Source organism: Etheostoma cragini, chromosome 3 (assembly GCF_013103735.1).
Source record: "Etheostoma cragini isolate CJK2018 chromosome 3, CSU_Ecrag_1.0, whole genome shotgun sequence".
NCBI lineage: Eukaryota > Metazoa > Chordata > Actinopteri > Perciformes > Percidae > Etheostoma > Etheostoma cragini.
This window is the reverse complement of record NC_048409.1, coordinates 27541300-27564524: the sequence shown is the minus strand read 5'-3', so window position 1 is coordinate 27564524 and position 23225 is coordinate 27541300. Positions and strand designations below refer to the sequence as shown.

Sequence of the window (23225 nt, the reverse complement as noted above, 5' to 3'; positions counted from 1 at the left end):
GGAATTAAAATACCCCCCGCCCCCCCCCCCATCATCACATACCCTTCACCATACCTAGAGATAGGCATCAGATACTTTCCACAATATCATTTCTCAATTCAAATCAAACCAGAGATTAAGCTAACTGAAATAACACCGTGCCAATCTCTATGTATGGTGAAGGGTGTGTGATGATTGGGGGGGGGGGGGGGGAATTTCACATAGTAGCCTACTTATGCCCCCTGTATTTAAGGAAGAACATAAGTTTATTTACAATACATTATTCATTCAAAGAGAAAATGTATGTACTTAAAAGGTTGGATTTTCCCAATTATTTGGAATCAAAGCATTAAGATCAATTTCCAAAACACGTTTTTTATTCCTCTTTTTAATCAACTTCAGCATGCGTGTGTAAATTTATTCCAGCCACTGCAGGTAACATTTTGTTATAAATGTTCAGAAGACGGAATATCTTAATTTGAAAGTCCAAACCGGACGTTGTGCTGCTGTAGTTCCAGCTGATTTGACGGCGCTCTGTGTGTGTGAGGAGCGGATCTTGACTTTCTCCGTCCAGGCTGCTCCAGAGACCGTCGTAACACCCCTCCAGGAAGAGGTCTACCTGCCGGGGCGCCTAGGACTGGCTCGGTGGATTGTACGACTAAACTCTAGGATTTTATTTTCTCAAGAAAAACACAGAACGTCGTTTCAGTCTGGAGGTAAATATCAGTTTATTTTGAGGCATTTGTGGTACTTTTATTTTTATTTTTTGTATACATTATTGAGTTTAACGTAGTCAATGGTCGGTTGGTGCCCGAGGCGCATACATACCTGTTGTTGAATAGCTACTGTTTTCTATTATGTGACTCACAAAAGAGAGAAAAAACTGTCTGGTGTTACATTTTGTCTGTCAACATAAGAGCCTGATCGGCTTCACTGCGCGTGACACTCCCTTGGTTCAACGTGCGCAGTTTTTTGAGAGACACATTTTACTTTTAGACAGACGTGATACCAATCAGATATTATCATCTGTTGAAGCTGTTAGTAATAACATATACATGATAAATTATAGGCTATGTTTGTGTCATCCATCATTTTAGGCTTTAATGTAGGCTGCAATCTATATTATTCAATTCCATTTTTATTTACAGTGGCAAATCCTAACACACGTTATCTCAGGTTATCAGCGGGTCTAGACCCCACCCTATAACTCACAAGGACCCATCAAGTCCCGCCAAGAGCAATTGCACACAGTGGTGAGGCAAAAAACTTCCTATCACTAAATCCAGGTTATGATCATCTAATTTCTAAGAAGATATATTCACCAAAATGGAAATCAGATCAGGGATGGGGGTCAGGGGCTAGCTGTAGACAGGAAAGGGGGAAGACATGCAGCAAATAGCCATAGGTTGGACTCAAACCCTGAGCCTTTGCATGTGAGCGCCTGCTCTACCAGGTGAGCTCCCCAGGTGCCCTTATTACACAATTTCTAAATGTACCGGTGCAGTGACTCAGACTAGCTGCAGTGTTCCAGGAATAAACTCCTCTCTGTTGCCAAAGACAGGAAGAGGTCACCGCCGAGAGTCCCGCTGCTATCTGACACAGTGTAAGTGCTCAGCTAGAACAGCTCAGACACACACACACACACACACACCTAGTCAACTCAGCAGCATGGGTTGTTTGTGAGGGTCGATATTGATCATTTCATCCTAGCCATCTTCATCAGAAGCAGCATTCATGATTGGAAATAGATGTGCTGTATGACTTGATGCTGACTGGATTAGACTAGAAGGAGACAGATTGGCTCCACTTGTACCAATCAGTCAACCGGCGAGACAGTCTTTGGGAAGACGGGTGATCTTAGAAGCTGCAGTTGCATAATGAGAGAGAGAGAGAGAGAGAGAGAGAGAGAGAAAGGTAATTTGAGTTTATTCTTAAACTCACTATCTTTTATCTGTTATCTTAGCACTTTAGCAGTTGTAGATTCATCGTGGATCAGCTTTTGTTTGGTATTGTTATACTCTTGGCACTCATGAAGTTAAGGCAGAGAGAGAGAGATGGAGAGAGAGAGAGAGAGAGATGGAGAGAGCGAGAGAGAGAGAGAGATGGAGAGATGTTATCCAAAACCTGTCCACATTTTAGTAAACTCAATTTCCCAACGCCCTGTGAATCACTGCTTCAGATGACTCAATAAGTATGCATTCCCTTTTCAGGGTTTACATGAATATTAACTTATTAGTAGTTATAGTACTATAGTGTTACTGCCAGTAACAGTGGGGAGGTCCATTAACCTACAGGCACAATATATAGTGGAACCTCCCTGTGGAAAATAACTAGACAAAATCAGCTTAGTTTGTGTGGTAAAAACAAACAGATTAACAGACAAGCAAAAAGGGATTTTATGTCAACAATCGCCTGCTGTCACGCTTGACACAAGAGACTGTGGAGGACAACAACAGTGAAAGGAGTTGGCTTAGGTAGGCCTATAGCCTTAGAGATTGTCTTAGAAGTTGACAGGGCTCACTGATCTGGAGCCTGAGAGCAGGAACAGATGTCAGATCAGCCTCCTCTGTGGCCGACTGCATCAGCAGCAGCCTCCCAGAAGAAAAGGTGAAGCATGGAGGAAAGAAATACCTAAATCCTAAAATACACCTGTTCGCCTAAATGAGAAATATGTAGGATTCTATGGGGGGGAGTTTTGTTTGGACCTCACTTCTTCAAAGGGCTTGAGGGCTCAGACTTGGTTTTAAGATGAATTAGTTTCAGATTAATGTAATAGGGCGGGGCTAAAGGAAAACAGTACAGATTACAACACAGATATTGTGTGTGTTTGTGTGTGAGATAGACAGATTAGACCTGGGAACCTTCTTGGCAGAACAGTAGGACAAACAAATATTCAATTCATGCTTCATTGATGCCTTCTTGTGGGGTATGTGTGTACACATGTGTGTATTAGTATCTCATTGAAAAAAAACTAATAATGTGATAATTATACGTAAATTGAAATATTTATTGTCTTTGTACTTTAAAAAATATAAACCACTATCTATATAAACTGTGTTGATGCCACTAAGGTAACATCTCAGGACACAGATCTATGACTCAACTTTCCTTATTTGGATGAACTATTCCTTCGAAGGGCAGGTCGCCCACATCCCATAATCCCTCTGAGTCAAACACAGTAATTCATCAATGGCAAGTATCTTCAAAATGCAACTCCACCCATGTTTTAATTCTTCACTGGTATGGTCACTTTTTAATTAGACTATATATTTAAACTGGACAAAGGATTTTAGTCATCAGATGTCTGGATCTAGATGGAAGAGAAACAAGCCGAGCAAATAGAGAAAAGATTATTTATGTCCTTTTAATGAAAATCATTAATTAGGTACCTAAAACGTAAATGTAAACTTTACTGTCGTCACATCTGTGTTTGTCTTTCAGTTGCGATCAAACCCCATCCTCTGTTATAAACACCGAGAAAACAAGTACTAACATCCAACTTCCTTTCCCTGATTATGTCTTTAAAGTATCGACGTTTTGATAATCTTAAAATCTTTCATGCAAACATTGCTGCCATAAAAAAAAACTGATTATCCCACTCATGAGTTTTTTGGTCTTTTTACGTAATGGTTTGGTTTTTGTCCATGCAAATTAGCCTCATACTAAATTAGTTCCATTACCAACAAAAGCTTTGCACCCATGAACAAGTGGACTGACGTTGTGTCTTCATAGCAACATTTAAAGAAAACCTGGTGGTGAAAACAGGTCTCCAGGGCGGATAACGTCATTCAGGGGCTGCACATTGAGTCTGTTGAGCTCTACATGCTGCAAAGAGAAAAGCCTCCACCTAAAATTAATCAAAGCTTTGGGTTGCTGACAGTTTGTGTTGTGTTCAGTTCCCAAAGAGCAAGGAGCTGCAATAAAACACTGATATTGATTGCAAGTGGTAGAGTTTGTCCCAGAACACAATCAATGGTACCTTTAAGTGTAATTGCCACACTCAGTGTTCATTGACCGAATGGCTAGCACTGGAACCTCACAGCAAGAAGGTTCTGGGTTCAAATCCAGGTTGTTCCGGTCCTTTCCTTGTGTAGTTTGTATGTTTAGGCCATGTTTGCATGGGTTTGCTCCGGGTGCTCCGGTTTCTTTACCATCAAAAAACATGAACTAGGTTCTCCCGCCAGTGAAACATGAACTAGGTTCTCCAGCCAGTGGAACATGCACTAGGTTCTCCAGCCAGTGAAACATGAACAAGGTTCTCCAGCCAGTGAAACATGAACTAGGTTCTCCAGACAGTGAAACATGAACTAGGTTCTCCAGCCAGTGAAACATGAACAAGGTTCTCCAGCCAGTGAAACATTTACTAGGTTCTCCAGCCCGTGAAACATGAACAAGGTTCTCCAGCCAGTGAAACATGAACTAGGTTCTCCAGCCAGTGAAACATGAACAAGGTTCTCCAGCCAGTGATTTATGAACAAGGTTCTTCAGCCAGTGAAACAGGAACTAGGTTCTCCAGCCAGTGAAACATGAACAAGTCTCCCCAGCCAGTGAAACAGGAACTAGGTTCTCCAGCCAATGAAACATAAACAAGGTTCTCCAGCCAGTGAATCATGAACATGGTTCCCCAGCCAGTGAAACAAGAACTAGGTTCTCCAGCCAGTGAAACATGAACTAGGTTGTCCAGCCAGTGAAACCTGAACAAGGTTCTCCAGCCAGTGAATCATGAACATGGTTCCCCAGCCAGTGAAACAAGAACTAGGTTCTCCAGCCAGTGAAACATGAACTAGGTTGTCCAGCCAGTGAAACGTGAACTAGGTTCTTCAGCCAGTGAATCATGAACATGGTTCCCCAGCCAGTGAAACATGAACTAGGTTGTCCAGCCAGTGAAACGTGAACTAGGTTCTTCAGCCAGTGAAACATGAACTAGGTTCTCCAGCCAGTGAAACAGGAACTAGGTTGTCCTGCCAGTGAAACGTGAACTAGGTTCTCCAGCCAGTGAAACATGAACAAGGGTTAGGGTTAGCACTTTACTTTTACTATAGTAAAACATCTTAGTAAATCTTAGGAACAACCTTTAAGATGTTTAATCTGTGTGAAGTTCACAGTAACCTGAATGTGACCCCTGTGTGAATATTGACTCGACCTTTTCAGATGCCACTGTGGTGATGATACAAATATGTTATTCCTGTAAATTGAAAGAGGATTCTGGGTGTAAAATAGGCAGGATAATTATATATATATATATATATATATATATATATATATATATATATATATATATATATATATATATATATATATATATATATATAAATATATATAGTCAAACATGTGTGTCATAGTTTTACGGTTTGTTATTAACACCGGAGTCCACACATCCCTTTGTACATTGTAAACATCACGTAGAAGGGCCTGTGAACCCAAAGTCAGGCGGTCACAAGAGAAACGTCATTACATACTGATTTATGAAGTTCTGTTTCTCTTACGTCTTTTTAAACAATGGTGAGCACACACCGAGGACCCTTTGATCTGCACAGCATTCAGACAATTCAAGCAACATAACCTGAAAGTTAAGCATACAAATTAAAAACTGTATTCACTACTAAATAACTGTTTCATTGTCCAAAGCGCTTTATAGAAACCTTATGCAAGATCTGTGAAGTTTATTATTAATACATGTTTTGAGACAAAATGAAAGGGATTTCTAAATGTCTCTTTTTTTCACCTCATCTAAGGTCTAGCTGTGTTTTTGGGATTGCATTCCTCGAATTTCTGTGACACAACCTCTGACCTCTGAACATAAAACAGTGGACCTCTTTATCTTGAAAGAGTTAAAAACCAAAGGAATATTTGGAATGACGACGGGATCACAAGATCCCAGAGCCCTCGGGGCGAGACACCGACGTCGTAATTCAAAGTGTTTGTCTCAGGAAAGAGACTTCAGGACGTTTCACTGATAACAGGCGGGTTGTTGCCGAGGCCAAAAGCTTTTTAAACCAACAGTTTCCATGCACTAACTTGTGTTTCCACTAACTGAGCTGAGGGGTCCTTTGGGAATGCGTGACTAATTTTCTGCAGTGATGCATGGACTGACTCACAACATCAGAAGAAGTCATATATTTACACATAATTTGGGGCCGAGGACCCCTTTAAGTAAACACTCAGGATTCTCGGAGGGTTTTCCATCATGTGTCCTCACTGAAAAGAAGGTTGTAAATCTCCTGCCTTCATCCCTCTCTCCCCCAGCTCTCTTCCTTTTTGCCTTTCCTCCCTCTCTCTTCATCTCTCTCTGACGCCTTTTCTCTCACTCGTTTCCCCACACAGATCTCCAGCGTTTGGATGTCACATTCCTGTCGTTTCTGAAGAGCTCGGCCCGACAGCACACACAGCGAGGCTGCCTGGGATCAGATCCTTCATCACCCCTTTTCTTCTTTTTTTCTGAGGAGGGATCAAGACGAGAGAGTGCGTGTGTTATGAAGGGAAGAGGACCCGGTGTTTGCTTAAATATGTCTTCTCCGTGTGTAAGAGAAAGACACAGGGAGCTGTTCTGAGGTCAAGGCCTCCCTCCTCCTCCCCCAGGAGTCCCATGACAGCGTGAGGCACAACCCCGGGGTTGCTATAGCTACGCCGACCGACTTAAATATTTGAAAACTCACTTGGAGAAGCAACACAGACTGGATCTACTGGTTGGCAGTGGAAAGAGCCGGAGGGGCATCTTAACAAGTGAGTTAGCTTTGTTTCTCCTGCTGGTTTTAATCACCATGAGAAACTGACTACTACCCAAACATAAAGAGGTGTTTCCCAGTGAGTGGACCTGAGGACACTAACCCGTCCTCTCAGATAACAAGAGACTTCTCTTTGGATCACCTTACGTCGACCTGTCAGAAGCACAATGCCGGCAAAGACGCCAATGTACTTAAAAACTACAACTCCCAAGAAGGGAAAGAGACCGAGGCTCCGTGATGTCCTCTCAGGTGACATGATCAGCCCCCCGCTGGGCGATGTGCGTCACAGCGCCCATGTGGGGCCCGAAGGGGAGGGCGACATGTTTGGAGACGTGGGTTTCCTGCAGGGTAAGATGGACATGCTGCCGGCCCAGAGTCGGGTGCAGGACGGGCGGTCCCACAGCGTGGAGACACACCTGGATGACGGCTTCACCGCGAGACAGGACACACACAACTACGCCTACAATGGTTACCACTACCAGCACACCGCCACCGGCCTCCTGAAGACCACCATCTCCATGCCTGTGTTCATCTCCCACGAACAGGCTCCGCCCAAACCCCCACGCCTCCACCTGGACGACCCCTCCTCGTCTTCTCTGCCTTCCCAGCAAAACAGCTTGCACCCCCATCAGCAGCCTGCGGACACAAGCCCCAAACAGGCAAACGGCTACAGGCACACAGATGACCACAGCCGGGTCTTTGAGAACCAGCTGGGGGGCCGTTTGGCGTCAGAGCCCTGCCGTGACATCTCCCTCTGCCCAGCCATCCGCATGCTCGTCCCCTCCTCCGGCTCCTTCTCAGAGGCCTCATCTGAGGACTCCATGTCAGAAACCTGCGGGCCGCTGGACGGTCGCCGGGGCCTCAGCCTGGACTCTGATGCCGGCCTGAGCAACGAGGATTTGAGGAGTGAGCGCAGCGAGTCGCCCTGCGCGGCCTTCCATCCGGCCAGTCTCACAGTGTCATCTGGGGTGTCACGGTCAGACTCTATGGCCGGCTTGAACTTGGATCTGGGCCCGTCTATCATGGAGGACGTCCTGAGTATCATGGACCGCTACAAGACTGAGGACAACCGCTGTGAGCTGTGAAGAAAGGTTAAAGGGTAACTTCTGCATTTTTCAACCTGGACCCTATTCTCTCATGTTTTTGTTCCTAAGAGACTGATTTGAACAACAATCTATGAAATGAGTCCAGTATTAAGCAAGATGCAATAAGATGCAATGTAATGTTAATATGCAATTACAAACCTTTAATTTACGTCCACAAAAAGTCTTGTTTTTCCATATGCAGGCTCAGATTAAACGTGTTTGACATCCTTATGGAAAGGATCCCTACAGAGATAGAGCTTTTTATTAAAGAATAAGCCTAAACAGGTCTAAACTGCCCTGAAATTGCCATCACCAAACTCACCAGACACCATTAAAATAAACAGTAATTTTGTCATCGTAAAACACACTTCTATTAGGGTTGACAGAAACAAAATAAAACGAATCAAAAGCCGTCTTGGCTTGTCTTTCCACTGTTCTAACAATCACCACTCTGGTGTGGTGTAAATAACCTCCTAATTCACTCATTTACATGTGGAATTATGCTGGCTCCACACACGCTAAAAGTGCTGATTACTTTCATAGAGTCTGGTGAGTTTGGCAATAGCGATTTTGGGGCTGGTTCTGTTTTAAATAAAAAGGACAATCTCTGTAGGGATCCTTTCCATGATGTTGTCAGCGCTTTGGAATAATAATCTGAGCCTGTCAGCGGCAAAAACTGTTGTTTTAGAGGACGCTGACTGAACATCTGCCCTGCAGGATGACACTGGAGCCCGGTTCTTGGATGCTGGTCACAGCCTTCTCGCTCAATACTGGATTCATTTCAAAGATTTTTTCACATTAGTCACTTAGACACCGACGTAGGAAAAGGGGGTCTAGGTTGAACAATATCAGAGTTACCATTTAATGTGATGTACAGATATTTTACACATAGTTTAATAAATCCTTAAAGACTTGGTAAAGATATAAGGATGGAGGAATGGAGGGTGGAGAAAATGTATGTTTCCAGAAGACTTGACAGCTGAGTTTAAAGGCCGTTGAAAGATTTAAGAAAGACGAGAAGCAGATGGACATTGTTGTGAAGTGTTGGGACGTCGCTGCCGACGTACCGACAGCCGAGGCAACAGGCTGGTCCTCAGGAGCCTTCATCCAAGCTGAACCTAACAAACACTCAAACTGTAAGATTACAAAGTCACCTTGTTATCACAAACTCATTCCCCTTTCCTGTGGGCGAAACACCAGCCACAACCCACATTGTTTTGTCTCTCGATCGGACCTGTGCTGAGAATGTTCTGCTTGTTAATGGTTAACAAGAGTCAGATATTAACGTGTCAACACGGACTCGGGAGAAATCAGCAGCTGTGAGCAGCCGGACTCACTCATCCACTGTGGAAACTACAGCTACTGATAAATAATGTCTTACAACTGCAGATGTTTAAACTACACACTCAGTCACATTAAGCTGAACTGCAAACATGAATACTTTAATGCTGAAGGCCATATTCTGTCCAGATTCCTCTTGGCAGCCGGAAATGTTTCAGAACACTATTGTATATTAATATTTTATCTGGTTAACTGTACTGCTTCAATGCCAGATGAATGTGAAAACTTCTGATTTTACTCTCCTTTTTTAAAAGATGTAAGGTAAAATAGTCCCTAGTGTTAATAATGAACAGCAGCCCTGACATTTCACTGTCTCTCTTTTGATCAGAGGGAAACTGAAGAAGCTTATTCTTGTAGTTTAAATAAGAAAAGGCTTGACGTTTGAGAAATGTGCCGCTTTGTAGGTCATTTTTTCAATTATCTGTCTTTTTAAAAACACTCCTCTTCCATGTTGCGGCTCACTGTCCGCATTATCACAGCAGCCTATTATTCAAATGTCTTTTGAGCTGTATAAATGTATCACTGTAAATGTAAGAATAAAACGTTCCTACAAAGAAAACTGAGGATTCATGGAAAATTCTTCACACAAACATAAACACAGAGGTCATTGTTAGGGATGTAAAACAACTTTTGATTCAAGATTTTTAGTTAGTTATACGATTTACTCGTGTTTGTTTTTAACAGAATGAGCTGCAGACAAATAATTGCATGAAAGATATATTTGTGTGCAAAACCACAGATGTGTCCTCTTATCCAAAGTGCAACTGAAATTGTATTTATTATTAACAAAAATCAAATAATTAAGATTTTTAAAACAAATCTCAAAATGACAAAAAAAATCTCTCTGATTCAAACATTTGAAATCAAAAGCAGATTATTCCCCTGGGCCATCTTATCTCAATCAGTTGTAATCTTTACTCATGTATATTGATTTTAGCGGGTCTGCAATGCATCTTTACATTCCTAATAATTGAGCTTGATTATAATTAATGACTCATTCAAAGGTACCCTGCCACACGTATTTCATTTCTGTGGAGTGTAGTTAAAGTGGAGACAGTAAAAACTAATGATTATTAATACATTGCAGTCCATTGTTTATATATGTATATATATACTGTATATACACATATGTATTTGTTTATACACCTGTATTATCCCCACTGAAGAATATAGAATATATATATATATTCCAGATATACTGTATATTGCCACTCCAGTTATAGAACTACAATTGTGTGAAAATACTTTATTAGATAACACAGTAAGTAGTAAATGTAAAAGGACATATAAAACATAAGAAATTATTTATTAATATTCGACGCAGTCAAACACATGATAGGCTATATTTTTGGTATAAATACAGTATATATCATAAATAATATAATATAGAATAAATTAGTTTGATTTTTGTTCTTTTATTTTGAAATCACCGGAAGTTAATAATATGCTCACACGCTTGCAATGACGCTGATTTGATTAATTTAATTTGTTGCAGTGTCTCATTGTGGCCACTCGAGGGCAGTAAAGCTCCACAGCCAACACTCCTCATGATCACCTCTTGAGTGTCGGCCTGGCTGCGCCCTCTGGTGGTCATAGTGGAGGACTGCAACACATTAAATTAGTAAAATGTGCGGTAATGCAAAGCTGATAGAACATTAGCATTTCCGGTTAGTCTTTCAAAATACAGTAACATAACAAGCTATTAGAAATATACATGAAATGGTACTGTTAGTTATAAAATACAGGTCAGCCGATATGACGTACAAGATGAGGGTCACGTCATTAACTAGGGTAGGCCATGTAATCCATGAGAGCGAGAAATGTTACAGCAAAAACAATAAGAGCACAAAAGAACCGATATATTATCAGCAATTTGCAACACCTACATAAAAAGTGAGAGATTTTTACTGCACATTTTGTTCTTAATTTCTTTGACATTTTGGTTGATAGAAACCCAATTTTCTGATATAGAAACTCTTAGAAAATTGGTCAAATATGACCCGAAGATAACAGGTAGGTGGAGTAATTTATTCCTCATCCTGTGGGGGGCGCTATGCGTACGGGAGCGTTTAAACTGCCTAGAGTCATAGAAGAAGAAGCAGAAGCAGAAGAAGAAGAGTGTGCGGATCAACGCTGTCTGTGTTTTTACAAACAATAAAGTTATAAATGACAATATCAAAACAGCGAAAGTGACATACAAAGAAGAGAAGCGGCTGCTACACGTTTTGCAAAAATGAAGTGAGTGTTTCTACTAAAATAGAAAAGAAAAACCGACCCATGTATTAAATGTGGGTTGTTTGTGCTAGCTTGGTATCGCATTGCCAGAACTAGCCTATGGAGCGCTAGCTTGATAGCATCAAGTATTACGTTAACGTTTCCTAACGTTGCGACGGACAACATTTAGCTAAGGAAACACGAGCGTGATATCAACACCTGTGTTTTATTCAGGTCATCCTCTTAAAGTCAGTGTTTGTGTACGTAGGTTAGCTGTGAGTTATCGACTCAGCGTCACTTTAGCTTAGCTTGTCTAGTTGAAGCTGCTGTGTGCTGCATTCTAGTGGTGTTGGAATAATCGGGAAATTGACTTCCCCGGGGCGAGTTCACATTAAATCCTCGTCGTAACAGCATCTCAGACTTACCGCTAGGACAAAAATTAAATGTCAGAGTAATGGCGAAACACTTTATATTAGGCTAAATATGATATTACTGCTAAGGAAACCTAGTTGGTGTAGTGCAAGTGAATTGTTCTGTCAAGCAGGAGTTGTTACAGTCTCTGCTTTTTTGAGGAATTTGATGTATTGGTCGCCTGAATTCTCCTTGTGACTCTGTGCTCTGCGATACCAGTCCCCCTTATGGGATTACTGGTATAGCTGTTTTGTTTAATTGGTGTCTGTCTTGTGTATCTGTATCTTTTGTTTGTTGTTGTTGTTGCTGTTTTTATGGACTGTGAGTTTAATAATAAAGGCTATCTATTAGTTTGTAACCGTTAGTTGCTGACCACACAGATTTACCTATATTAGTTAGGTTATTTATTACACTTTTATTTATTTAACTAGTATTTACTGTGATGCTAGTCAAGGGGTTTTAGGGAATGTAGTGGGGCAGCAACACGTTTGCGCCAGAATCAATAATTTAAAGCTAAAGAACTGGAAATAAATACTGGAAACAGCTTGTTGATTAACCGCTTTGAGCAATATAATACATATCCATTGTAGAGTTCATATTGTTTCCCACATTACGGCTTTGAGCCTCATTAACACACCGAGGTCGGAAGAACGACTTTGCAACTCGGGTAAAGGACTATCCGATGTGCACGTGAATGCAGCATAGCGTCGTTTTGCTGGTTTTACACAAAGATGATGAGAGGCAGACTGTCTCTGAACCTGCAGCACGTGACAAGTCTGTTCCTGTTGTTTTTATTCCAGGCTCAACATCGAGGGTCTGCTGGTGTATTTCCCGTATGACTACATATATCCGGAGCAGTACTCCTACATGCTGGAGCTGAAGAGGACTCTGGATGCCAAGGTGGGGGGTGTTTGTGTCTCTCGCTTTATTCTACAGGAGGGCTGCTCCATTAAGGACGATGTTAGAAACATTATTAATTACAATTATTATTTGACAGATGTTGCATTGATTGAACTTAAAACAGTGAAACAAATCAACTATGAAAACCCTTTGAACTGTGAAATTTCCCTTAATATTTCTTCCCAATTGAACCTTTTTAATTGCCCTACAGAACATAAGACAAAATAAAAGTTGACTTGCAAAAGTTTTCTCTTGCTCGATCCCTTTGTTTTTGTTATTGATAGGAGCCGTGATCAAAATCCGATTAATTGCACAGGCCTGTTCAACCAGATGCAGTAAATTCAGTGGAATTATAAGCATGTTGTAGCTGCATTAAACACACATAAGAAAACACAATAATTTTCAAACTTAAGACAGCGTGTACATTGTGTTATTAAATATATTCTAGTTCCAGTGTCTCTATCAGAGGAAATAGTGATGCAGTATCTGCGAGTGTGGTAAAGATATGTAGATATGTAAACCCTGGATGAATGCTGAAATTAAAAATGGTCAGTGTTTGTTTTCTACTCCTTTAAAGAGAGGACGTGTGTGTGTGTGTGTGTGTGTGTGTGTGTGTGTGTGTGTGTGTGTGTGTGTGTGTGTGTGTGTGTGTGTGTGTGTGTGTGTGTGTGTGTGTGTGTGTGTGTGTGTGTGTGTGTGTGTGTGTGTGTGTGTGTGTGTGTGTGTGTGTGTGTGTGTGGTGGTTATTTGTCAACCCATGCTGTTTATGTTCAGGGCCATGGAGTCCTGGAGATGCCTTCAGGAACAGGGAAGACCATCTCTCTGCTGTCTCTCATCGTTGCCTACCAGAAGGTGGGTTTACTGTGTTAAGGTCCTCCGTGGCCTCACAACGGCCACACGTGCACCGTGTTAAGACGGCAAGAAACGACTATTTTCGTAGTTGATTGATAAGGTTAAATAATCAACAGATGAGGTGATTATTTTTTGTTAGCTGTTTGGTCTATGAAATGTCAAAGATGACGTTGTGAAATGTCTTGAATCTGAATTCTTTGTTGTTGTTTTTCATAAAAAAATACTCATACTGATTATCAAAATAGTCAGCGTTTTATTTACCAGATGACAACTAATGGAATAATTAATTCATCTTTGCAGTTCTACACACTAAAATATTCTCTCTCTCTCTTTCTCTCTTTCTCTCTCTCTCTTTCTCTCTCTCTCTCTCTCTCTCTCTCTCTCTCTCTCTCTCTCTCTCTCTCTCTCTCTCTCTCTCTCTCTCTCTCTCTCTCTCTCAGACCTTTCCTTTGGAAGTGACCAAGCTAATATACTGCTCCAGAACAGTTCCCGAGATTGAGAAGGTGAGTTAATGTCAAATAAACTCAGCCCAAAGTAATACGTGTAGTTCAGAGCACGTAGAGGTTTAATCCCCGCAGCAACTATTCATCATGTCAAACCTTCCCTGCTGCTCAGTTGGTAGAGAGAGCACCCATACATAGAGGTTTACTCCTCAACGCAGCGGGCCCTGGTTCGACTCCGACCTGCGTCGCTTTGCTGCATGTCATTCTCCCCCTCACTCCCCTTTCATGTCATCAGCTGTCGTGTCATATAAAGGCCTAAAAATGCCCCAAAAATGTGCTGATGCTTTAGAAAAATCTGAACTTTTGTCGTATCTGTTGTCCGCTTTCTGATCAGGTTGTGGAGGAGCTGAGGAAGTTGATGGAGTTTTATTCCAAGCAAACTGGAGAGAGCAACAACTTCCTGGCTTTGGCTCTTTCCTCCAGAAAAAACCTCTGCATCCACCCGGAGGTACAAACAGCTGCTGCACCCGACAAATCAGGACCTCACAGACAACACGGGCGAAGCATGAACACACTAGCATGCACATTTAAAGCTGACTGGCATCGTCTTTTAGAAACAGCTTTCTGTTTTTCTTTGTGTCTGATGTGTTTGAAGGGTTAAATAAAGGCTTTGTCTGCTTCTCTCCAGGTGAGTGCCCTGCGCTTCGGGAAGGAGGTTGATGGGAAGTGCCACAGCCTGACGGCGTCGTACATTCGCGCACAACGCCACGGCGACCCCGACATGCCTGTGTGTCGCTTCTATGAGGTAAGAAGTCCCCTCAATCCATCCAGTTTAGACCAGCTGGTACTTTGCAACTAAAGTGGAAGTAGGTTGAGGGAAAGTTTGTGTACAAACATTATAAATGACTGCACCCCATTACAAAATAAGACCACTCATCATATTGTTAGGACAATATTGTAAGTGTTGGACGAGTGTACTAACACACTTAAAAATAGGGAATTCTGTCATCAACATTTTGCCCATGACGATCATTTTGATAATTTATTTCAGTTGATAAGCTTACTTTCTCCCTAAAACCTTTTGAATTTGCGCTTGCTGTACCTAACTGTAGCCTACAGAAGGTTTACTCCGTGTCCTAAACAATAACAAATGCAGCCTTTAGTACGGTTATAAAGATCATTCTCGTTGACGCTGTCAAACTTCATTTTTTGAGGGTATAGTTTGTGAAGTTATGTAAATTTAAAATGACATTAACATTATATATTTTGTCACATTGCCCTGACCTAATCCCAACGACTGCAGAGTCTACGACACCGTTAAAGGTCGGATACGTTCAGGATCCTCGCCGTTTAACCAGACCAGAGTTGATGTGGTTCATCCTGCTGTGTTGTCAGCGTTGGTGTAGGTGTCGTATCTGTCTGCAGCTCTCTGTCGTTCTGCTTTGTGTCTGTAGGAGTTTGATGCAGTCGGACGACAGGTGCCTCTTCCTGCTGGCGTCTACAACCTCGACGACCTGAAGGACTTTGGCAGGAGGAAAGGCTGGTGTCCTTATTATCTGGCACGCTACTCTGTACGTTGCACTACAGACTTCTGCAAGCATGAAACATGTTGTGTGATTAAAAAGCTTTCTTAGTATTTTGGGAAAGCCTTTTCTAGATGGATTTATAGTTATAGTTTAAAACAAAGGCTGATAGTTTTCAGTGATTGTTTTATTAATTGAAAACTTCCATTCTGCACATTAGAGGTGCTTATAGTTAGAAACCTTACAAGAAAGCATATGGTTCCCATCAAGGGGAATTGTTTGGTGACTGCAGACAAATCTAGAAATAATCTGAATCAGTTACTCTTTACTGACAAACAAGTGTTGTATCTCTTCTTCTTCTCTCCTGTCTTTATTTCCTCTCAGATCCTGCATGCCAACATTGTTGTATACAGCTACCACTACCTGCTGGACCCCAAGATAGCTGACCTGGTGTCCAAAGAGCTGGCCAAGAAGTCCGTAGTGGTGTTTGACGAGGCTCATAATATAGGTGAGGGGAGTCATATAAAGACTTAGTGAAACCAACCAAGGCAAAAACATATCATCATTATCATAGTAGAGTAAAGACGACTCATGGAAAAGCTCTTCACATCTTGTCTTTCCTTCCCAAACCTCTCTGTGTCCTGTCTCCCCAGACAATGTGTGCATCGACTCCATGAGTGTGAACATCACCAGGCGAACACTTGACCGCTGCCATACCAACGTGGACACTCTTCAGAACACAATACAAAAGTAAGAGTGAGTGAGCGGACTGAAACATTGAACTCATTCAGTGCATCTCAGTTCCCTTAATTCATCTGTTTTTAAAACTGGTGTCTTTACTTCACATCCTGGTCCCTTAGCCCCCCAAGGAAACTAGTGCTGCTACGATTAGTCAACAAATTGATTAGTTGATCTATAGATAGTATTAACTATTTGAATCATCAATTAATACATTTATTAAACAAAAATTGCAGAAATGCTTTTTTCCGCATCTCAAATATATAGAGATTCTCAGCTCTTTTCTGTGTATCAAATAAACTAAACACAGACACACGGTTGTTCTTTAGAATCTCATGTGACCAATTATTTAAATGTCTTTCCTCCTCTACCTGCCTTTTAATACTAGGCGTGTTGAAAACAGAAATGACAGGTCACAAAAAGGAAAATCATTCTGATTTAAAAACTGTAAAAGTTATTATTTTCCACATTGTTAATCAGAGCTCTTAGGTAATAATTAATTTAAACCGTATCCTTGATAATTAAGGAATGGTGAAGTTGGGATGGGCCCTTTTTATTTCTGCATGGTGTGCCTCAACTTCCTGATCTCTGACATCTCTGCTCCGCCCCCCCTGCTGTCTGATAGGATAAAGGAGACGGACGCTGTTAAACTGAAGATGGAGTACAGGCGATTGGTGGAGGGACTGAAGGAAGCTAATGTTGCCAGGGAAACAGACGTCTACCTTGCAAATCCAGTGTTACCTGATGAAATTCTGAAAGGTACAACCGTCGAATCAACTTGTTTTTGGTTTAATTCCTTAAAGTTTAGAGTAATGATTCCGATTAAAACTTTAAACTAGGTCTCCAGTAAAGTTGAGATAGCGGTTTTCTGCTCCCTTTCTCTCAGAGGCGGTCCCCGGCAATATTCGCACAGCAGAGCACTTTGTTGGTTTCTTGAAACGTTTCCTGGAGTATCTGAAGTCCCGTCTGAGGGTCCAACACGTCGTACAGGAGAGCGCCCCGCAGTTCCTCAAAGACATCTTCGACAAAGTCTGCATCGACCGCAAGCCTCTCAGGTCAGTGTCACGCTGTCTGCATCGGTTTGTGGGTTGAACGTTTTCATCCTTTCTCACTATTTATATAGCAGTTTAACCTATTTATCATGGAAACAAACAAATGGAAATCTTACTTTTTACAAAATGGGACCTTAAGTCTCTTTTTTTATAACCTAGTCAGCGATGTGATCATGTACAGTAGTCACTTACTTTTTTTGTTAACATTTCTCCGTCTCTTCCTCAGTTGCATAATAACTCTTCACTTTCTTGTTCCCTCATTTCCTTAGCAGCGTGCTCAGACCCTTATTTAGACATTATTCTCTCCATAATCTTGTACCCATCCCACTGTATCTCTTCAGGTTTTGTGCAGAGCGGTTACAGTCACTACTACGAACTCTGGAGATTGCCGACATCGCCGATTTCTCAGCCGTTACTCTCATCTCCAACTTTGCCACCCTGGTCAGCACCTACAGCCAAGGTACTAAAACACTTCTGTACATCTTTAAGTTCTGAAACCAGACACATCAAATATATTGGTAGACACTTTAGTTGGAGTAAGATTTAGTATATTATGTTTTGTGATGTTGATGTTTTAAGTAAAACTTTGTTTGGGAGGTTATGAAATCAGCGTTTTCTTTCTCTCTCTCTCTCTCTCTCTCTCTCTCTCTCTCTCTCTCTCTCTCTCTCTCTCTCTCTCTCTCTCTCTCTCTCTCTCTCTCTCTCTCTCTCTCTCTCTCTCTCTCTCTCTCTCTCTCTCCCTCCCTCTAAAGGTTTCACAATAATCATTGAGCCCTTTGAAGACAGAACTCCAACCATTGCCAACCCTGTGCTGCACTTCAGGTGGGGTAGAATCAACAAGGAAGCATTATTGATGAATGTCTCTTTGGTGTTGTCTTTCATTGCAAGCAAATCCACTGATTATTATAAATTTGAAAAATATTTTGTTGATGACAGTTGATTACATGTTCCAGTAGATCGAACGTAAGACCATGCAGGACTAAATCTGCGTGATGTAAGCAGTGAAAGACCAGTAGCCTCATTTATAAAACTGCATAGATTCTATTCTGAAAGATTTTGTGCGCCAAAAAGTCAGAATTTTTGTTCACAAAAACATTGTAATTTATAACACCATGCAGGATTTATATATCCCGACTTTTGGGAAGAATTTTGCAACCGCAAAGTTCACTCTGCTTCACGCAACCTTTTCTTGCGTAACATGTTTTATAAATGAGGCTCCAGGTTTTGACTTTTGTGATCTTTTCTGTTTTTGTATTTCTTTCAGCTGTATGGACCCGTCTATTGCCATCAAACCTGTTTTTCAGAGATTTCAGTCGGTCATCATCACCTCGGGGGTAAGTTAGTTAGTCAACAATCTACGTAGTTTAACCAATATCTCAGGCTATGCATGCAGTAGGGTTGCACGATATTGATAAAATGTGATATTGCGATATTGATTGTGAATATTGCGGTATGGATTACGACTATTGCAATATCAATATCATTTTGATATTTTTAAACATGTAAAATTACAAAATTTATGGGAAAACACATCAAAATAGAGTCATAACAAATTAAACAAGTTTTTTAAAACACACAATTTATTTTGACCGACAGTCACATCGGACTGGTCCAACATTGATATATAAATAAGCACTGTGTCTACAGAACAGGACATGTTGTACTGGTTGGAAAGTATAAAAAATAAAGATAAAAGGACACAAAACCTTTAAGATAATATTGTGCAACGTGAATTCGCGATTAACGATAGTGAGTAGATATATCATGCACACCTAGAATGCAGAGTGGTGAACAGTTGCAGCTGGAGACTTTCCATAATCAATATAATCCTTAAGTTTCATTCATTCATTCATTGAATGAATGTCCATGATCGTTTTGTTAATTTAGCTTTTTTATTAGTCATTGTGTTTTGATGGATTGATTTGTATAAAGTGTTAAAGTATCACAGTTAGTAACTAATTATTACCATTTCTATTCACACCAGAGGCCTGAATATTATATCTTTTCCTTCTTTTAATCTGGAAAGTTATTTTCTGACACACACAATCATGAATTATTTGTTCCCAAACAACTGACTGTAGACGTGGACTGATTCCTGCTCTCATTTTGACTCTCCCGTCCTTCTGTTAAACAACTTTAGACTCTCTCTCCGCTGGACATCTATCCCCGAATCCTTGATTTCCGTCCTGTTACCATGGCATCCTTCACCATGACGCTGGCACGGACCTGCCTCTGTCCTCTGGTGTGTAACTACCGTCAGACACACACGTTCAAAAACACACTCACTCTGGTGGATTGGAAGAGAAGTTATGGAACTAAACTCAGATTGACAAATCATGTCATTAAAAACCGCTTTCTTGACCAAGTTAAACCCTTTTATGGCATAAAATCAACAATTCAATTGTATAACTATTCTTAATTAAATTGTTTTGTTATCTGTGTCTTCCTCTGTTTTGATTTTGACATAGATTGTTGGCAGGGGAAATGATCAGGTGGCCCTGAGCTCCAAGTTTGAGACCAGAGAAGACTTTGGTTAGTAGAAATGTCTCAGTCATTATTGTCCTAAAGACAGTCTCACATTGTCATGTCAACATAAAAATAAAATATCTTTGGTGAAAAGTGCAACTAACAAATGCAGGCATTTAAACACATATATCTTTCAGAACATAATATCCCAAAGCAGTTCTCGAGACAAAACATAGTAGTCTTTGTTGAAATATGCCATCAATGTTTTTTTGTTTTTATTTGTTGGCAGCTGTGATTCGTAACTATGGAAACCTACTTCTAGAGATGTCTGCGATCGTTCCCGACGGCATCGTGGCATTCTTCACCAGCTACGTCTACATGGAGAATATAGTGGCGTCTTGGTATGAACAGGTCAGTGTGTTGACACGAGCACGCACACGCACACACACACACACACACACAAGCAAACACACACCTGGGAGACTGCGCTAGTTATTTTGAACGTGGATCCTACTTTATCTTCTCCCTTTTATAACAATAATAATCATTGAAACAGAATAGTATTTGTGTCGGCAAGCATTTTGTACAAGTTCTTTTATTCTTAAAGCAAATAAAAAACATTATTATTGTTAAAAAAAAAGTAATTGCTGTTTCCTTATGTGTGTTTTTGGACATGTTTGTTTGCAGGGTATCCTGGAGAATATCCAGAGAAACAAGCTGATCTTCATTGAGACTCCGGATGCTGCAGAGACGAGCATGGCCCTGGAGAAATACCAGGAGGTCAGAGTGACACCTGTCATCTCAAAGTATTATTTTCATTAAAAAAAATTAAAATAAAAAAGTCACAAATGTCTGTAGTTTACAGCTGCTAGGGTGCTAAACAAAGGTCAACTTGGTAAAGACGGCTGACAAGATGCCTGGGATTGTTCCATTTACTTTCAGCAGTGTTGTACAGGAATAAAAGCAAACTCATGGCGATATTTTATCTTTCTGTTGTTGTGTTGAGTTGCAGACCTTTGACCTCTGACCTTTCGCTGTCTGTCTGTCTCTTCTCTTCAGGCATGTGAGAACGGCAGAGGAGCAATCCTCCTGTCTGTGGCCAGGGGAAAGGTGTCTGAAGGAATAGATTTTGGTATGCATCAGATTTGCTTTATGGTTATATACAATATAAATATTTAGTAAACCTAAAAGGTAACTCTTATATTGGGTGTACAGTATGTTCTGTTCAACATAATAACTTTGAATCTTGTTCTGTTCAGTGCATCATTTTGGGCGTGCTGTCATCATGTTTGGAGTGCCGTATGTTTACACGCAGAGCCGCATCCTAAAGGTCAGAGCGTCTGAAAGAAATCACTCTTCTTCTTAAATGCACAATTACACCTGCCAGTTGATTTTTTAGTGCCTGAACTGTGTGTAAAATGTCCTCTAGAACAATGGAAAAAAGGTTCATGGCTTATAAACTACTTTTATGCTAAAGATACCACAATTTGAGAAAAGTTTTGATGTGCTACTATAAAAAAGGAACAAGCACAGATGCCTTTGTGTCCTATTCCTCATTCTGACTGTTCAGTGCTAAAGTCCTCTCTCTGTTCATAGCTTGACAATATTTCTTCCTCACTGACCTGGATGTTTCAGGCTCGTCTGGAGTACCTTCGGGATCAGTTTCAGATCAGAGAGAATGACTTTCTGACATTTGACGCCATGCGTCACGCAGCCCAGTGTGTGGGCAGAGCCATCAGAGGAAAGACCGACTACGGACTCATGATCTTCGCTGACAAGGTGTGTGATGTTTCTGCCCGGTCTAAATGTTGTCCTATGCCCCCCTCTTGTCGTACAGTACATTCCTATAAACCCATTCTTAGCATCATTTTGATTCACGTTCACGGCTGACCTTATTACCAAATTCTTCTGATTGTAAGTCTTAAAGGTGCTTTAAGCGGTGTCACGCATGTTTTAGGTTACATTTGTTATCACATACAGCCAATATCTCCTCATTATCCACGAGCTGCCTGTCCCCAGAACACACTGTAAAATATGTGGTGTCTGTAGACAGCCCAAAAACAAACTGTCCCCACCTGCACCACAAAGCATACACAACCAGTGTTCCAGCGTTCCAGCCAATAACCAACAAGAAGGACTTGGGGGTGGGGGTGGGGAGGTTAGTGCACGGAAGCACAGATGGGAGGGAGAGGGGATGGGATGAGGAGGAGGGAGGAGCAAGCTAGTCTTGTATTATTTGAAAATACTTTGAATGTCAACAAAAATTAACGTCACCCAACATCACTTAGAGCACTTTGAAGAAGCTCCGCTGGAGTGTTCGGCAGTTTATTTCCCTCGAGTGTAGATCAATCAGTATGTGATAAGTTTTCCCTTTCACAGCGTTATGCCCGAGCAGACAAACGTGGGAAGCTTCCTCGCTGGATACAGGAACACATCAATGACGGCAGCCTGAACCTCACCGTGGACGAGGCCGTCCAGCTGTCCAAGCACTTCCTGCGGCAGATGGCTCAGCCTTTCAGACAGGTCCGACTCACGCAAGTGTCAAATATGTGCTACAAATTAAGCATGTAGCAGCTTCCTACTTTAACCTATCCAATTTGAAGTCACTTAGAACTGCATTGTGAACAGCATGATGTCCTCAGCAGTGTCATTTAGCAAGACACTGAAAGTAGTTGACCAGGAAGTCTGATTACCACACTGTGGGGACTGTAAATAGTTATATGAAAAAGTTATTATGTGAATGTTTAAGCCCTATATAGAAAGAGAGAAAAATCATTTGGGATGAGGAAAGTTAGAACACAGGAATGTCAAGCTTGCAGAGTAACATTGGGAGTGAGATAAGAAACTTGAGTGGGGTTTGCAACTGTGACTGACTACTAAACCGATTTTATGCAAAAACAACTTTGTGTCTACGCCTATACTACTTCAGTAAAAACTCTGAGCAAGGGATGAGTGAATGATTTCAGTACTCATCCCCTTTGCAAAGCACAAAAGACAACATCCGTGTGTACTTTAGACCCATACTCACCTTTTTGTTTCCATAATTCTTAGTCTCTAACCTAATCTCTTGTAATTTTCTCTCTCTCTCCAGGAGGATCAGTTGGGTCTCTCTCTGTTGACTCTGGAGCAGCTGGAGTCAGAAGAGATGTTGCAGAAAATTGCTAAGATCGCTCATCAGACCTGAAGGTGTAATGTATGCACCGTCAACACCCATGATGGGGTCAGAACCCGTTAACAATGATGTCAAATAGCAGATGCAACTTAATTAAATGAAAGATTTAGTGTGTTAGATGTACAGTGCAGGGTTTACCACACCAGAACATCACAACAGTAGTTTAGATACTTCAGAGAGTTTGTTGGTCATCGCTAAACAAACCCTGAAAAGTATTTGAAACATGTTGGCTCAGCTCTGGTGGCTACAATAATGATTTCTGATTGGATAACGGTCACTCGGTGTGTAGTAATTACACAGAAAAGACACAAGCCATCAGTATTT

At 41.2% G+C, this 23225-nt stretch overlaps 2 protein-coding genes across 2 annotated transcripts; both read left to right on the top strand.

The window, feature by feature from the left end:
* Positions 1–495: 495 nt before the first annotated feature.
* On the top strand, positions 496–9689 carry zgc:154093 (uncharacterized protein LOC777623 homolog). The gene is made up of 2 exons (XM_034866047.1): positions 496–695; positions 6304–9689. The coding sequence occupies exon 2, from the start codon at positions 6872–6874 to the stop codon at positions 7787–7789; it is 918 nt and encodes a 305-aa protein (XP_034721938.1). The 5' UTR covers positions 496–695; positions 6304–6871; the 3' UTR covers positions 7790–9689.
* Positions 9690–11213: 1524 nt separating this feature from the next.
* ercc2 (excision repair cross-complementation group 2) lies at positions 11214–22999 on the top strand. The gene is made up of 23 exons (XM_034863235.1): positions 11214–11368; positions 12556–12655; positions 13430–13507; positions 13948–14010; positions 14345–14458; positions 14639–14755; positions 15405–15521; positions 15858–15981; positions 16127–16223; positions 16837–16970; positions 17098–17266; positions 17605–17723; positions 18016–18085; positions 18528–18597; positions 19404–19505; positions 19732–19795; positions 20019–20140; positions 20417–20509; positions 20789–20861; positions 20989–21059; positions 21365–21508; positions 22109–22252; positions 22821–22999. Exons 1-23 carry the CDS (start codon positions 11364–11366, stop codon positions 22911–22913), a joined length of 2283 nt encoding a protein of 760 aa, XP_034719126.1. The 5' UTR covers positions 11214–11363; the 3' UTR covers positions 22914–22999.
* Positions 23000–23225: the final 226 nt, after the last annotated feature.

Coding starts and splice junctions, on each gene's coding strand:
- ercc2 (XM_034863235.1), top strand. Junction 16,971..17,097: donor ACCTGATGAAATTCTGAAAG/GTACAACCGTCG, acceptor CCTTTCTCTCAG/AGGCGGTCCCCGGCAATATT. Junction 17,724..18,015: donor GGTCAGCACCTACAGCCAAG/GTACTAAAACAC, acceptor CTCCCTCTAAAG/GTTTCACAATAATCATTGAG.
- zgc:154093 (XM_034866047.1), top strand. CDS start 6,872: ATGCCGGCAAAGACGCCAATGTACTTAAAAACTACAACTCCCAAGAAG.